General features: G+C 54.2%; 1 protein-coding gene across 1 annotated transcript; it reads right to left on the bottom strand.

The window, feature by feature from the left end:
* Positions 1-24: 24 nt before the first annotated feature.
* On the bottom strand, positions 25-16,611 carry LOC133357433 (neutral cholesterol ester hydrolase 1-like). Its single transcript, XM_061575383.1, has 7 exons — positions 16,011-16,611; positions 13,427-13,640; positions 9,035-9,104; positions 6,737-6,908; positions 5,249-5,411; positions 4,656-4,871; positions 25-2,081 (listed from the first exon to the last, which is right to left on the bottom strand). Exons 1-7 carry the CDS (start codon positions 16,155-16,157, stop codon positions 1,840-1,842), a joined length of 1,224 nt encoding a protein of 407 aa, XP_061431367.1. The 5' UTR covers positions 16,158-16,611; the 3' UTR covers positions 25-1,839.
* Between the last annotated feature and the right edge of the window lie 1,227 nt (positions 16,612-17,838).

Genomic DNA, 17,838 nt, shown 5'->3' with positions numbered 1-17,838 from the left:
TGGACACTGGAGCACAGGTAGTTTAGTTCATATTTGTATTTTGCATTCAATCGCTTTAATTTACTTTTCACTTTGCAGTAATTGCACACAGGCTATGTTTCCATTGCAATTGATTATCTGATTAATGTATCAAGGTAAACAAAAGCACGTGGAAAGTGCAATAACATACCAGTGATAGGCTGTCGACACATATATTTGGGATGAATTTCTGATTTTCTTTCGCCTGACTTTGGCTTTTGCTTCGTATATCCAGATGAAAATGCATCATATTTTAATAACATGTAGTTGTATACACAAAATATAACCATGTTGACAATTTTAAATATGAACAGTTGAATTTTATTAAGTAAAGCAATAATTCGAATGCCATATTGTTTTAGGTTTTTAACAATTTAAGCAAACGTGACGTCAAGTATAATCAAAATGGCGTCTCTTTAGGCAGCAAACTCTGTGACATATTTCAGAACAATCCGAAACATCTTTTCGGATCATCCAAAATGTGGAATGTGGCCACAATATTATGATGTTTTTATTCATCTAAAAATCAGAGAATGCAATGGAGACATTGCGATTAGCTGATTAGATGCGTGCGGGACAGGGGTCTGTGGGTCGGCCAACAGGAGGTGAGGGGGGGGGGACAAAACGACCGCGATATAACCCCAGCGAACACGTTCATTCATGAACAAGAGTCGGAGACGGACGCATGGCCACAGTGGTAACCCACAACAATACGACGCATTCATTAATAACCCCAAATCTAACACACCATCGACTTAACCCCAGAGTCTAACTCGGACACCTTAACACGCAGTCGTACACAGATGCCTAACCCAGAGTTTAAACACAGTAAGACAAAACCTTACAGCCAAACACACATACATTAAAAAACGTAGCAGACTAAATCGATCTGCTTAACCCAGTGTTTAACGCGAGTTATTTTAACCGACCGCCAGAAAACACGCAGCCATGTTCAGCCAGAATCTAATAATCATCTTAAATGAGTTGTCCAAGTTATTCATCTTAACAGAGACGGACATAGCTGTTAAAACCAAGAGTCGAAAGCAGTCATCTTAACGGTGTTATATAGTATTTTAAACCAGAACCTGACATATTTATTGATCCTTAAGAGTCTTATACAATATGGTCCTTTCACCCAGTCAGACACAATCATCTTGACGCAGAGCCTAGCTTGGTCACCTAACCCAGAGCGCCCTGACGCGGTCGTCTTGCGGTGTAAACAGAAAAGCTGCACCAAATTACATCGAACGATAGACACGCAGGCCCTCTGTGCGTTGATACAGCGCAACGATTCAGGTCACCTTATGAACAGGACTGATAATATCGGTCTCATTTGCAACGTCCCACACTGTCTGATTTGCACCGTTTCATCTGTACGGTCACCGTCTCCTTTGCGTTTTCCTCAATGGGTCTTGTCTTGTGTTTGCTGTCTTGTTTGTACTCCCATCTCTGTGTCGTCTGATCTGTTCCATCTCCTTTGTGTTGTCTGATCTGATTCCGAGGTGATGGTATGACGTGGCGGGTGAGAGGTAAGTGGTATGAGGCGGCAGGTGATAGGTGAGCGGTACGTGGTGGTGGGTGAGGGGTGAGAGGTGAGCGGTAGGAGGTGGTGGGTGAGGGGTGAGAAGTGAGCGGTAGGAGGTGGTGGGTGAGGGATGAGAGGTGAGCGGTAGGAGGTGGTGGGTGAGGGGTGGCAGGTGAGCGGTAGGAGGTGGTGGGTGAGGGGTGGCAGGTGAGCGGTAAGAGGTGGTGGGTGAGGGGTGAGCGGTAGGAGGTGGTGGGTGAGGGGTGAGAGGTGAGCGGTAGAAGGTGGCGGTTGTCCTAGAGGTGCTCGTCGAGCCAGGCTATGTACATGTCCACGGTGCGCACGCCGATGTCGAAGTGCAGCAGGGGCTGCTGCACGAGCGAGAAGACGCCGTGGAAGCCGTCCCCCAGGTGCTGGTGCTGCACGGGGACCCCCAGGGGGCCCAGACGCGCCACCAGCAGGGCGCCGTCGTCGCGCAGCACGTCGTGCTCGCACGTCACCACGTATGTGAGCGGCAGCATGCGCAGCCAATCGTCGTCTACGATGGGGGGGAGGGGGGGGACGATGGGGGGGAAGGACGGGCGGGCGGGCAGTGGGGGGGGGGGGGCGAGGGTAGTGAGGGGGGGTCGGGTGACACGCGGCTCGACCGCTCGAACCTGGCAATGCGAATGCGGCTCAACCACCGGACGCCGTGGCGAGGACAACTCAATGTCACGACGCAACCGCTCGGCCGCACGAGCCGAGCGCTCGGAGTCACTCACCGTCTATGGCGCTCGGCCTCGCAATGCAACCGCGTCAGAAATGAGAAGGAGATGGATGTGGGGTGCACCCGGAGGTGGGAAACCGAGAGGGCAGGCCCAGAAAGAGGTTCAAGGTGTTCCAGTTGTATCTTGTTAGACGAGTTGAGAACCTGGAGGTGGTTCGTAGTGGTGAGCCGGGCCTGAGGGGCCATGGAGCGGACGTGGAGACGTCGAGTGGGGAGAGAGGAGCGGGAAGGCAGCGGGCGTCACACACACACACACCCGTTGGGGGATGGCCGGGAAGACGCAGCAGCAGCAGCAGCTGTCAAGCTCGCACCGCAAGCTCATCACGCACAGCTGTGCGTTACGGATGACAGGGTAAGTTCTATCTATGGGACCTTTTCTTGCCAGTATCGAAATGATGAACTAAGTAGAATAGGATTCACACCCTCTGTGGCATGAAGATGTTCAAATACCGAATAGACAGCCAATCGTTTTGGACAAAACTCCGGGTACCTTTGACCCTATGTCTCGCTCAACAAGGCGACGCAAATGGCAACTGGCACGGTGCCGCATCGCGCATCACGCAGTGGAGTCGGGGGCGTGCGGAGGGGGGTGCGAACTCAGCGGATCCCCGTCTGTAACCCACCAGGTGACCACCAGGACCCATTCGCGAGTAGGGGCACCACCAGCACCGCAGTGTGGCTGGGCACCCGGATCCACACCTTGGCTCGGCTCAATTTTCTGGACTTCGAGTGACTGTGGCGTAGAGCTCCTGGCACGTCAGTTCCACACCCGGCCGGGTGGCTCAGCGGTGGAGCCAGCGGCTCGTAATCAGAAGTCTGCGAGTTTACATCCCGGTTGGACGGTTGACTCGTCGGCTCATCATCCCATTGGGGACGATAAAATTAGTACCACTGTGTGAGGAAATCAACAGTGCTTGGCCTATGGATAAAATTACCCCTATCATAGGAATGTATTACAGCCCTGGCTCAAGACCTGTAAACAGGAATATGTGAAACTGAAACAAAACAATTGTTAATTTGGCTCACTGAGCTGTCTAGCTCTCTTCAGAAGTGACCTTGCCACAAATGATAAGAAAACAAAGTGGCTTATCACGTGGACTTTTATAGCAACCGAATACTCTGTACTCGTGTTGTTTCTAAATGCGGAGTGAAAAGCCATAGGACCCAGAGAAAAATCCACGAGACCACAGAGAGAAAATGCAAACTCAAAATATACATGCCCCAGGGTCGGGATTGAACCCACGACTTCCTGCATACCGGGCAAGGTAGATAACATCTCGCCACTGCGGCACCCCTTGTCATTTTAACTTTTTTTGCACCATACGTAGTCAACCGTGCTAATAGGAGGTGCTGCCTCAATGCTCGATGGAGGAGGAAATCAACTTGACTGGCCAAGCCTCTTCCATCCGATTCCTTTAAACAGACTTTTGTTGTCTCTTTTCAGATCTATGTCTGTGGCGGTGCGAAGTCACACGCTCCGCGACTTGGAGCTCGTAGGCACAGTCGCACGAAAGGGCCTTGTATTCTCCACTCGTGCATCTAGTGTTCACCGCACCATCTGATGTTCACCGCACACCTTCAGTGGTTTGTAGTAAAATCCAGTAAAGCGCCGGCCCCATTGTTTCCGTGGAAGATGGAAGCCAAGCAGTCTTTGTGTTTGACTCTTACATTGCAGCTCACTCGACCTCAAAGCAAGTGCAGGCTGATGTGCCAAGGCCCCACGCTGGCATGAAGCTGGCGCCTCGGTCCATGGTGCTGAAATGCTGTGGCTGGAAGTTGGCTCACTCTTATCTCACGAATATCGGAACTAGGCCAGGGCTTTTCCTAGGTTGGCTCAGCCTTAAGTGAGTACCTGGTGCGGTGTGTCAGCAATGGGGAGACAAAGGCGGCCGACCGTGGTGCTGGCCACCCGCCCACTCATGTGTCATGTCGGTCTTCATTAGGTGCTACTCGCTAAGAGCACTTATCCTAACAGACTGTAGAAGCTATATGTGAGATCTTTGTCAATGTGGTCATTACGTCACGTGTGCTACGTGAATGGCAATCGTCACCCTGGGCAGCCCCTTGCAACAAAGATGTTCCATCTCGAGGGATTTTCCAGGTGAAATATTTTTTTACTTAAAAAATATAAATTGATCCTACCTAGATGAGACTGTCAGGGGGCCTTGATCGGACCCAAGGGCCCCGGCCCACACACAAAGGAGGGCCCCACCACACGGGCCCCTGTTGTTCTTGTTGCTAATTTATATTCGGGCATTCTGCCCTTGTGACATCCTGGCCTCCGGTGACCGCTGGACGCCCTTGTTATGTAGGGGTGTCTTGAACTTGGCGTGTGGACGCACTCACCGGCCAAAAGTGGCGTGGCCCTGGGATCCAGCAGCGCCGGGATCTTGGCCAGGATGTCCGGGCGCGCGGGGCCCTCGGGGGGCTCCGGGCCACGCGGCCGGCGGGACGGCAGCAGCGAGCGCCAGTCCACGAAGGCGCCGGGGCCGCTGGGGTCGAGCAGCACGTGGCGCGAGTGCGCGTTCTCCAGCAGCGCGTCCGTCAGCGCCACGTCCCCGCCTGCACCACGCATGCACGCAGGCAGGCACGACGTTCACGAAACGCACGCGGAGCGGCGGTGAGCCGGCCCCCGACACCTTCGCAATGAGGCAGCGAGTGCCGCGGTGCACACTGACGGCGCCCCAGGCCCCAGCAACACTCCGCATCCTGCAGCGTTTTCCAAATCTCCAACCTGGACAGACCCAACTCACATGAAGCCCTGGTGGTGGTGGTTGCAGCTCCCCCCTTCCCCCCGTCCCCCCTCCACCGCCTCCTCGACTTCCTTCTCCTCCACCTTCGCCACTCAACCTCCCCCCCTCCTCCTGCACCTCCCCCCCCCTTCCTCCATCCCTCTTCCCCCCTGCCCTTCCTCCTCCTCCCCCCCTCCTCGTGCTCACCCAGGTACTCGAGCCACATGCGCACCATGGTGCGTGCGTACAGGATGGGCACGTGAGCGTTGTCCCGGTACGACGGCGTCTGGAAGTCGAGCGCCTGCAGCACCGGGTAGATGAGCGCCTGCAGCTTGAGGCTCGCCGAGCCCTCCTTGGACTCCCGCGCCAGCTGCGGTTCACGCAGTCACACACACAGAGAGAGAGGGGGGGGGGGGGCTATAGAGGCAGGCACAGGGACACATTCAGTGGGCCTTACCTGGTAAAATAAAAATGTCCTTTAGTCCGTTTAACACGCAGTAGGCTTTCCCGACCAATATCGTCCATAATACAGGTTATTTTGGATTAGCTCGCGTAAATATATAAATGTGTCGTTAAACCCGCCACCACCCGACACAGCCAACTAGTAAGGGTTGTCACGTAAACAGAATGTGTCAATTCGTTACTAGTACAGCGCACTGGTGTGTTGGAGAGCAAAGCCACAACATTTGCAATCTGAGTACATGTCGTCAGTAATTACAACTCGCTTCATCAGGTGACAGCCAGGTTTGTGGAGAAACCCTCCTGTTCCGTTCCTTCGAAACAGAAATCCTCCTATTTCGTTCCTTCTTTAAGCTCATCAGGCAAAACCACAGAGCAACACTGCCCTCTGCTGTCAAACAATATATACACAACTGTAAACTAAACAGTTTTTATATTCTTTGGGTCTTTCGGTAAAGTCACGGAGATAAATTCAAAGAAAATAACAAAAAATTACAAAAAAACGACGACGTTTCGATCGCAACACAAGCGTTCGTCATTAGGAAGAAAAAAGAGGGCAAAAGCTGCTGAGGCAGACTGTTTTAAAGGTTTAAATTGGGTGTAGCCCAATGGTCATAAACGAAGTGGGCGGAGCTAGTAATGTTAATGTGATAAATTAGCATGTCAATGTCAGATCGAAGGGCGACCTCCACGACGAGAGCGTGGAGGTGGCGATGCTACTGTGAGAGATGAGCATGTTAATGTGAGAGATGAGCATGTTAATGTTTGAAGCTTTCGTGACTGCAAGGATTCATACTCTTAGTTCTTTCGGTAAAGTCACGTAGGTAAAAATTTAAATTAAAATTAATAAAAATAAAATAAAAATCACGACGTTTCGGATGCAATACAAGTCTCCGTCATCAGGTGGGACCGTCACAGCCAGATTTGCTGCATCACAACCAGATTTGATGCAGCAAATCTGGCTGTGACGGTCCCACCTGATGACAGGGACTTGTGTTGCCTCCGAAACGTCGTGATTTTTTTTTTCATTTTTTACCTACGTGACTTTACCGAAAAAACTAAGAGTATAAAGATGAGCATGTGAATTTGAGAGATGAGCATGTGAATGTGCGACGCGGGCTCGAGACTGTGCGAGAGCCCCGCGCCGCCAGAGAGAGAGAGACGGAGAGCGGCGCGAGGGCCGGCAGGCGCCCCACTTCCCGCCCTCCGGTGTTGCCCCCCGGCAGCGCCGCCAACCTGCAGAGCCACGGCCACCGCGAGGTTCCCGCCGGCGCTGTCCCCCGAGATGGCGACGCGTGCGGGGTCCACGGAGAAGGCCGCCAGCGTGTCGTGCCGCAGGAAGTGCCGCGTGGCGCTCAGGCAGTCCTCCAGCGGCACGGGGAAGCGGTGCTCCGGCACCAGGCGGTACCTGCGCGTGGAGGGCGCGGGCGGGCAAAATCCCGGAGCCAGACGTTTTGGCGTTGTCAGCAACCACCCCACCCCGCCACACCTGACCCCACCCGACCTCACCCCACAGGACCCCACTAGACCCCACCCCCCTACACCCCACCCGACCTCACCCCACAGGATCCCACTACACCCCACCCCCCTACACCCCACCCCCCTACACCAACACCCGACCCACCCCACCCAACTCCACCACACCCGACCCCACCTGACCCCACCCCACCCGGGGACCTGAACCCACCAGACCTGACCCCATATGATCCCACCTGACCCGACCCCTCCCCTGCCTCTAAACCAAATGAAAAATATCGTCACCAGCCGCTGCTGCTTGGGTTGTCTCCAACGTGGCTACACATTCGGATGGCGATACGCCCCGCGGATGAAGAGGAGCACCCGCAGCACAACAACAAACACCACCACCACCGCTAATATCATTAATGCCAGGTCGGCGTTTCCGCGACAAGAATGTCGCCATTGTGTTGGGGTGACTCAATACGTGGCCAGTCACAGTGGCGACTGGCCAAGTGAGGACGCGATGGCGACTCTGCCTCCACAGAGAGGACTGAACCTTTGGTCAAGTCTGGGGCATTCACCGAGGTTAAAGGGGCAGCCCCTGCAATTCCCTTCTCACGCCGCTGCTACCGAAAGGCCCTCCGTCAACTAGAGCCCCCCTCTAGAGGGTGTTTGGCCTACTCTTCCACACTGGTCAGGTGGTAATGCCCACACCCCACCACACACGACTAAATCTGGCGTACCAATTTCCACTGCTGGGTAGACAGAGGCGGAGGTGGGGGAGGTTGGAGAGGAATATAGGAAACTTGCCCTTTCACCACAGCGTCACCCATCTGGTGAACCCACTCCACCTGCATCAGCCACCCCCGTTCCCCTCCCTCCGTCTTCCAGGGGATCATCCAGGTAGGGGCCGGGCGAGGTGGGGGCCGGGGGAGGTGGGGGCCGGGGGAGGTGGGGGCCGGGGTAGGTGGTGGCCGGGCGAGGTGGGGGCTGGGCATGGGGCCAGAAGACGTGGGAGTCGGCTGTGGTGGCACCGGGCGAGGTGGCCGAGCGGCATGTGAGAGGGCTTAAGGGAGTACGTCACAATGTGGGGTCACGGCGCGCCAAAGCCACCACCACCGAAGCTGTTCGCAGGGCACACTCAGGTGTCGTGCCGGAGAGGATTAGGATTCAGAGTCGGTGGAATGCGCCAATGTCACCGTGACACTGAGAGGACAATTGGGCACACGGGAGACGTCGTGGGAGAGCCGGGAGGAAGAGAGGCCCAGCGCCCTGGGACCCTTTTGCTTTTTGTTTCGTGCCATTGCTGAGCACCGGCCCGGAAGTCCAACACATCAAGTGGCCAGCAACAAGCGGCGACGTCGCTGTTGTGATCGACGAGAGTAAGAATGCGCTGCTGGGATTGAGCGAGGTTATTCTTGGAAGAGCTTGCGGGCAAACAGAGGCTGGGAGGGGCTTTCTAAAGTGGAGCGGTGCACAGGAAAAAGCAGAAAGAGAAATGTTGGGACCTGCAGTGTGGTGAGTCAGTGGATGAGTGAGTGGGTGAGTGAGTCAGTGGATGAGTGAGTGGGTGAGTGAGTGGGTGGATGGGTAAGTCAGTGGACGAGTGAGTGGTTGCCAAATGCAAATTATCCAAGATTAGGCTGGTGTATTTTGGACGTCTTTCTTCATCATAATTAACGACAATAACTTCAGCTCGAAGCGCGCCACCGCCGCACAGACATTCGCTCACTGGCGATGAGAGAGAAGCGCGAGGAGGAACCGCAGCTAGGCGGTGAGCCGATGTAAAATCCACACTCCCCCAAGCTTTGTGGTCTTCTACATACGAAGGTGTGACATGTGTAACGATGGCAGAGCACAGCAAACAGGTGGATCCCACCCATGCTGGGCGTTCCGAGGGATTTATACAAATGAAGTTGAGGCTGGTTGTGGTTTCTTAACCATGGTTAGGAAACATACACGTGCTGCCGTGGGTGTCACGGCGTTACACCAACGGGCAACATCCCCGGGAGGAAGGGGAGGCGTGCCCCGATGGACGAGGGGGAGGCGGCGTGTGGGGTCGGTGGAGGAACTTACTCCACGGAGATGACGACCGCGTCGAGTCGGCGTGCCGCTTCACGGCACTGGTGGTCGTTGCCAACGTCCTCTGCAAAACAAAAAGGTCCCCCGTGTAGCCTTAACAGACTGTTGGGGCAAGTGCTGCTAGCGAGTAGCGCCTATGAAGGCCGGCACGGCACACGAGGGGGTGGCCGGCCAACACCACGCCTGGCCGCTTTTGTCTTCCCAGTAGCGATGTTTGCACACTACACCGGGTACTCAATTGCGGCTGAGTCGACCTGGGGGAGGCCCAGGATCGATTCAGATAATCGTCACTGATGTTGATAGTCATGAGTGGGAATTGAACTGGGGTCGCCGGGTTCATAGCGCAGCACGCTAACCGCTGCACCACCGCTCGCCGTCCTCTTCGTTCACACAAACACGGGCGCGAGAGTCAGCGGTGACCTCTGTGAAGTGGGAGCCCCCCTCCCCCATCATCATCATCATCCTCCTCCATTCCCCTGCAGTGAGAGACTCTGAAAAATGCGGGTTCACTCATTCATTCATTTTGTGCTCATTGTATCGATTTAGTCAGATCAATGATCGTCATGGGGCACCGCGGTGGCTAGGAGATGTAAACTCCCTCGCCTGGTATGCAGGAGGTCGTGGGTTGGATCCAGACCCTGAAAGCCTGCTGTACATTTGGGGTTTGCAGGTTCTCCCCGCTCAATGTTGTGATAGCTCAATGAAGTGGCTCATCACGTGGAAGTTTATAGCATTGCCCCTGCATTGGCATTGTTGCTGCATCGGCATTGCTGCTTCATTGGCATTGCTGTTACATTGGCATTGTTGCTGCATTGGCATTGCTGCTGCATTGGCATTGCTGTTACATTGGCATTGCTGCTGCATTGGCATTGCTGCTGCATTGGCATTGCCCCTGCATTGGCATTGTTGCTGCATTGGCATTGCTGCTGCGTTGGCATTGCTGCTGCATTGGCATTGCTGCTGCATTGGCATTGCTGCTGCATTGGCATTGCTGCTGCATTGGCATTGCTGCTGCATTGGCATTGCTGCTGCATTGGCTTTACTGCTGCATTGGCATTGCCCCTGCATTGGCATTGTTGCTGCATTGGCATTGCTGCTGCGTTGGTATTGCTGCTGCATTGGCATTGCTGCTGCATTGGCATTGCTGCTGCATTGGCATTGCTGCTGCATTGGCATTGCTGCTGCGTTGGCATTGCTGCTGCATTGGCATTGCTGCTGCATTGGCATTGCTGCTGCATTGGCATTGCTGCTGCGTTGGCATTGCTGCTGCATTGGCTTTACTGCTGCATTGGCATTGCTGCTGCATTGGCATTGCCCCTGCATTGGCATTGTTGCTGCATTGGCATTGCTGCTGCGTTGGCATTGCTGCTGCATTGGCATTGCTGCTGCGTTGGCATTGCTGCTGCATTGGCATTGCTGCTGCATTGGCATTGCTGCTGCATTGGCATTGCTGCTGCATTGGCATTGCCCCTGCATTGGCATTGCCGCTGCATTGGCATTGCTGCTGCATTGACATTGCTGCTGCATTGGCATTGCTGCTGCATTGGCATTGCCGCTGCATTGACATTGCCGCTGCATTGGCATTGCTGCTGCATTGGCATTGCTGCTGCATTGGCATTGCCCCTGCATTGGCATTGCCGCTGCATTGGCATTGCTGCTGCATTGGCATTGCCCCTGCATTGGCATTGCCGCTGCATTGGCATTGCTGCTGTATTGACATTGCCGCTGCATTGGCATTGCTGCTGCATTGGCATTGTTGCTGCATTGGCATTGCTGCTGCATTGGCATTGCCGCTGCATTGGCATTGCTGCTGTATTGACATTGTCGCTGCATTGGCATTGTTGCTGCATTGGCATTGCCGCTGCATTGGCATTGCTGCTGCATTGACATTGCTGCTGCATTGGCATTGCCGCTGCATTGGCATTACCGCTGCATTGGCATTGCTGCTGCATTGGCATTGCTGCTGCATTGGCATTGCCCCTGCATTGGCATTGCCGCTGCATTGGCATTGCTGCTGTATTGACATTGCCGCTGCATTGGCATTGCTGCTGCATTGGCATTGTTGCTGCATTGGCATTGCTGCTGTATTGACATTGTCGCTGCATTGGCATTGTTGCTGCATTGACATTGCTACTGTATTGGCATTGCTGCTGCATTGGCATTGCCCCTGCATTGGCATTGCCGCTGCATTGGCATTGCTGCTGTATTGACATTGCCGCTGCATTGGCATTGCTGCTGCATTGGCATTGTTGCTGCATTGGCATTGCTGCTGTATTGACATTGTCGCTGCATTGGCATTGTTGCTGCATTGACATTGTTACTGCATTGGCATTGCTGCTGCATTGGCATTGCTGCTGCATTGGCATTGCTGTTACATTGGCATTGCTGCTGCATTGGCATTGCTGCTGCATTGACATTGTTACTGCATTGGCATTGCTGCTGCATTGGCATTGCTGCTGCATTGGCATTGCTGCTACATTGGCATTGCTGCTGCATTGGCATTGCTACTGTATTGGCATTTCTGCTGCATTGGCATTGCTGCTGCATTGGCATTGCTGCTGCATTGGCATTGCTGCTGCATTGGCATTGCTGCTGTATTGGCATTGCTGCTGCATTGGCATTGCTACTGCATTGGCATTGCTGCTGCATTGGCATTGCTGCTGCATTGGCATTGCTGCTGCATTGGCATTGCTACTGTATTGGCATTGCTGCTGCATTGGCATTGCTGCTGCATTGGCATTGCTGCTGCATTGGCATTGCTGCTGCATTGGCATTGCTGCTGCATTGGCATTGCTGCTGCATTGGCATTGCTGCTGCATTGGCATTGCTGCTACATTGGCATTGCTGTTACATTGGCATTGCTGCTGCATTGGCATGGCTGCCCCGTCCATGCTGCTGATGCTGCTGACACACTTGGGTTACACACATCTCCAAAGCTTTATGAACAGTTTGCCGCCTTTAGATGATAACTCCTTTTCCTGATGACGACCGCTTGTGTTGCGATCGAAACGTCGTGATATTTTTATTCACTTTATCGTTGTTATTATTTTCTCTATCTACGTGACTTTACTGAAAGAACCAAAGAATAATACTACTTGTTCTTCACCTTTACTGCAGCCTTGCACCCGTTTGGTTCTCAATCCCGGAAAAGTACGTTAATACATACATATACTTGATGAAACAAAGTAGTTGTACTTATGTGCCCATGCTTAATTTGTGTTTCGATGATTTACCTTCCAAAAAAATCTGGACAAGGGCATCTCGCACCCAGAGGGGGTGCAGGGTGCACTCCAGGTTAAGAATCACTGAGCAAATAGGACCGGCCTAATCAATGGTGCCACGGTGGCAAGATGTTACCTACCTTGCCTGGTATGAAGGAGGTCATGGGTTCGATCCGGACCCTGACGCCTGCAGCTGTATATTTGGAGTTTGCGTGTCTCTCTTCCTGTGGTCACATGGATTTTTCTCCGGGTTCTCCGGTTTTTCCCTCCACATTTAGAATCACCATCACGCATTCAGAGTATTTGGCTGCTATAAATTTCCACGTTATGATAAGCCACTTCGTTGTGTTATAATTTTGCGGCCAAGTCGTTTCTGAAAAAGAGTGCTTTAGCCCCGTGGGCCTTACCTGGTAAAATAACAATAGTTTAGTTTTAATACCTTAAGCAATTAGCCAGTTAGCGTCCAGTACTAGCCCTTCCAATACCCAAACCATTAGTACCAGCCCCACCCATACCCTAAACAATGACCCAGTCGACTACTTACACCAGCCCCAACCCAATTGCCGTGGTCCTTCACCCAGCGCCACTCTCCGCTGTGTACGGCAGTCCCCGACTTACGAACGGGTTCCGTTCCTGAGACCCGTTCGTAACTTAAAACACGATAATGTGCCGTTATTTAAATGTACGTACGGTCAGTGTTATACAATGTGTCAAGGTTCATTTACGTTCAGCAAGTTGGATTGTTAAAAAAATGTATATCTTGTGATAGCTCTTTCGTAAGTGCGGATGTCCACAAGTCGGGCGTTTGTAAGTCGGGGACTGTCTGTATTAACTTGAAACTAAAACTCTTTTTGATTTTACCAGATAAGACCCACTGAGCCATGTAGCTCTTCTTCAGAAGCCACAAGTGATAGGTAAACCAAGCGGCTTATCATCACGTGGAATTTTATCGCAGCCAAATACTCTAAGTGCACGCCGATTCTAAACGTGCAGGCAAAAACCGAAGGACCTGGAGAAAAATCAACGCAACCACGGCGAGAGAGAGAGACACGCAAACTCAAAATATACAGCAGGCATCGTCAGGATCGGGATCGATCCCACGACCTCCTGCACACTAGGCGAGGAAGTCAACATCTCGCAGGCTGTGCGGGGCAGTGCTACTGACGCGTGGTTCCGTACGCCCATCCTCCGCCGTGCAGGTAGATGACGCCGCGCTTGAGCCCCGCGGCGTGCGAGGACGCGAACGCGCGCACGCGCACCCCGCCCATCTCGGTGTCGCGCACCGTCACCCACGCGTCGGAGCGAGCGGGCACGCGGGGCACCACGTTGCGCAGGACCACCTCCGGGTCGACCAGTCGCAGAAGCTTGCCCAGAGCGGCCTGGCACACGGTGGGGAGCAGGGCGGGGGGGACACACACGAGGGGCGTGAGCTGCGTCGAGACATGTCTGTGGGGACACGGAGGCAGGGGCCACGCTGGGACTTGGGAATCACCGGCCCACACTCCCAGAGATAAAGGAGATGTGTGGGGATGATGACCAATGAAACGTAGATGCATCAAACGCAACTATATGTAAACTTTTAATTTACGAGGTAAGGTCCACTGAGCAACGTAGCTCTTTTTCAGAAGTGACCTGGTGACTACTGATAGCTCAACGAAGTGGCTTATCATCATGTGGAAATGTATTGCAGCCAAATACTCTAAACGCAAGTTTCTAAATGTGGAGGAACAAACCAGAGAATCCGGAGAAAAACCCACGCGACCACGGGGAGAGAGACACGCAAACCCCAAATACAGAGCAGCAGGCGTCAGGGTCGGGATCGAACCCCCCACCTGCTGCATACCAGGCGAGGTAGTAAATATCTCCTGACCAACGTGGGCATGAGGCAAAGAGATTCAGTCGATTGGCCGTTCTACCCTGGTCAGTGCGGAGATATCTGTGAAAAAGAGCTTCATAGCTCCTCGGGTTCCTCTAGTTTAAATAAGGATTCTGATTCTGGGTTAATGGGGGATGGGGAGCACAGCTCCGGACTGATGCCACTCCCACCCACCAGCAATGCTGTCCCTGGCTACTTGTATTGAACTTCGGTGGCTGGGTTCATAGTGCAGTGCGCTAACCGCTGCGCCACCGCTCCGCCGGATTCATAGTGCAGTGCGCTAACCGCTGCGCCACCACTCCGCCGGGTTCATAGTGCAGTGCGCTAACCACTGCGCCACCACTCTGCCGGGTTCATAGTGCAGTGCGCTAACCGCTGCGCCACCGCTCCGCCGGATTCATAGTGCAGTGCGCTAACCGCTGCGCCACCACTCCGCCGGGTTCATAGTGCAGTGCGCTAACCACTGCGCCACCACTCTGCCGGGTTCATAGTGCAGTGCGCTAACCGCTGCGCCACCACTCCACGGAGTTCATAGTGCAGTGCGCTAACCACTGCGCCACCACTCCACGGGGTTCATAGTGCAGTGCGCTAACCGCTGCGCAACCGCTCCGCCGGGTTTATAGTGCAGTGCGCTAACCGCTGCGCCACCACTCCGCCGGGTTTATAGTGCAGTGCGCTGCAGGATTACACCACCCTCTGACGATAACCCCCTTAATTCACCTCCAGCCAGCGCTTCGTCAAAGCCAGTTTCTGTTTAACTTCCGTTTTGGGGCCCCAGTATCGGTATCCACGAACAAATGAACACTGCCCCATGGCGCTCAGCACGGGTGAATGTTGAAGCAGTGACCGCGACAGAGCTGGCATTGAAAGGTCGCTGCTGTCACGGGCACGACCCCACGTGCACCCACGCTCACCCCGCGGGGCTGACACCCTAACCCTGACACCCTAACCCTGACACACTAACCCTGGCACACTAACCCTGACACACTAACCCTGACACCCTGACCCTGACACCCTGACCTATGTGAATTCAACACTCACCTGCAATGCTCATCTACTACACTCACCAACAACACTCACCTACAATCCACACTCACATACAACAGTCACCCACAGCCCTCAATTAATCCCTACACTCACCTACAACACTGACTCATCCGCAACACTCACCTGCAATACTCACCGACAGCACTCGCCTATAACACTCATCCACTCACCTACAACCCACAATCACCCGACAACAAACATGCTTTGCCTTCTATACGACTGTAGCAGCCCCTAGAGTCTGTGTTAATCCGGCCCTAGCTGTAAGCTTTACAGAGAGAGTGATAATCCGAATTGCCACCCAAGCGAGTGGACTCGGGGCTGGACAGGCAGCTCCCAAGCGCGTGTGCCAGTCAAAGGTCAAACATAGAGGCGAGTCACCTGTGACGCATACTCAACTATCAGCCACACTCACTTGTAACACTCACCTACCAACCAAACTCACCTACATGACTCACCTGAAATCCACACTCACCTAGAGCACTCACCTACAACTCACACTCTGCTACAACAGTGGGCGTCATATGTATACAAGCGCCCTCCACCATAGGAATGTGGAATTTCCATCACTCCCTGTAAACGGAAGATGAGCACCAAATTCCTGAACCAGGAAATCGCTTCGACTTTGAAGACGTTCACGCGCGCACACGAAGCTATACTGTCACTCAGGTCTCGGCACCTTGGTCTCAGGACCCTGGTGTCAGCACCCTGGGTTTCATCACCCTGGGTCTCAGGATCTAGGTCTCAGCGCCCAGGTCTCAGCGCCCAGGTCTCAGCACCCAGGTCTCAGCGCTCTGGGTCTCAGCGCCCTGGGTCTCCGCTTCCTCACCACGTGATTGGCGGTGCGCAAGACGGCGTCCAGCATCATCAGCTTGTACGGCTCGGCCACGGACTCGGGGAGGGGCCGGTACAGGTAGTAGCTTGCGCCCAGCAGCAAGAGCGCGGAGAGCAGCGAGCACACGCGGACGGCTCCCATCCTGCAGGCGGGACCCCCGCTCCTCCCCACAGCCCCGGCGCGACCACAGACGACGCAGCTGCTGCTGCTGATGATGATGGATCGAGTCAGGTGGCGGTCGGGTGAGAGAGGCGCAGAGATGGGAGAGTGCAACGCAGAGGGGAGTGGAGCAGAGGGGGGAGTGGAGTAGAGATGAGAGCGGAGTAGAGATAGGAGTTAGGAGTGGTGGGAAACAGAGGAAGAGGGGAGTAGAGAGTAAGAGGAGGGGAGTTCAAAAGGAGAAGAGTGGACAAGATGGGAGCAGAGGAGAGCGGAGCCGGGGAGAGGACGAGATTGGGGGAGAGGGAATCCAATGCTCCGCGCACCCGGCGAAATGCGAACGAGTGAAGATGAGCCCGGCGAGACCGGGAGTGTAAGAGAGAGAGAGAGAGCGCGCAGTGAGAGAGGGGGGAGATTGTGGGAGTGGGTGGCGGGGAGGGAGGGACTAGGAGAGGGAAGGAGAGGGGCTGGAGAGGGCGCAGGAGGAACCAGGAGACGCCTCCTTCTGCTCTGTACCATGCGCTCTCTGGGCTGTGCCGAGTGGCTGGTTGGTTCGGGTCAGGGACAGTTGGAGGGCTGTTAGTACCAACTCGCGTGTCAGGGTTAGCGGGTTAGGGTGTCAGGGTCGTGTGGCAGGGTTAGTGGGTAAGGGTTAGGGTGTCAGGTGAGTATATTGGTATCAGTGATCAATGTCAGGGTTAGGGTGTCAGGTTTAGTCTATAATGGATCAATGTCAGGGTTATGTAATTTACTGACAATCGTCCAAGTCCGGCAGTGCTGCCGGTTACAGTTTAAGATCGATGGTGATCGTGATGATCATGATCATCACGATCACCATCACTGTCCTCATGAAGCTGAACCCTCAGCGCTCATGTGCACAGCGAACCCAACGCGAGAGGCTGCCCCACCACCGGCCTCGCGGCTTCACAGATTTCTTGGAAGAAGAAAGAAACCGCCCTCTATGGCGGACGCATGCATTGTTTACTAGAACACTCTGGCGACCACCACCCCCATCCATCCATCCTAAGCCGTGGTGGGCCCTCTATAAAACCGCCTGCGCGTTGGACATTGTCCCAGATGCAGAGATGGGGGGGGGGGGGCGTCGGGGATTAGGCCCGTAGGAGTTGGACTGACGGCTGACTTGGCCAGTGCTCCCAATTCAGACTCAGAATCTTTGTGTATACTGGAGGAATCCGATGAGCTATGAAGCTCTTTTTCACCGATGTTCAGGAGACAAGACACACTTAGACATAGACCCCCGTATAGCCTTTTGCAGACCGTTGGGGCAAATGCTGTTAGCGAGCATATATGAAGAAGCCGGCACAGCGCACCGGGGGGTGGGTGGCCAGCACCACGCCCGGCCGCCTTTGTCTCCCCAGTGGCGACGTTTACACACAGCACCAGGCACTCACTTGCGGCTGAGTCAACCTCGGGGTGGCCCAGAACCGGTTCAGATAATCGTCACCGGTGTTGGCCGTGAGCGTGAATTGAACTCGGCCGGCCGGGTTCGTAGCGACCGCTCCACGACCGCTCCCACAGACACGGACAGACGCGTGGACAACAGATACACGCGCGTTGCATAACATCATCACCCACAAGCGTTGTGTAACATCCACACAACACGCGCGCTGTGTAACACTGACACAACGCACAGGCGATGATG

This window comes from Lethenteron reissneri, chromosome 58, assembly GCF_015708825.2.
Source record: "Lethenteron reissneri isolate LAM-NWPU_2019-01 chromosome 58, ASM1570882v1, whole genome shotgun sequence".
NCBI classification, from domain to species: domain Eukaryota; kingdom Metazoa; phylum Chordata; class Hyperoartia; order Petromyzontiformes; family Petromyzontidae; genus Lethenteron; species Lethenteron reissneri.
This window is presented reverse-complemented; position numbering and strand designations above follow the sequence as displayed.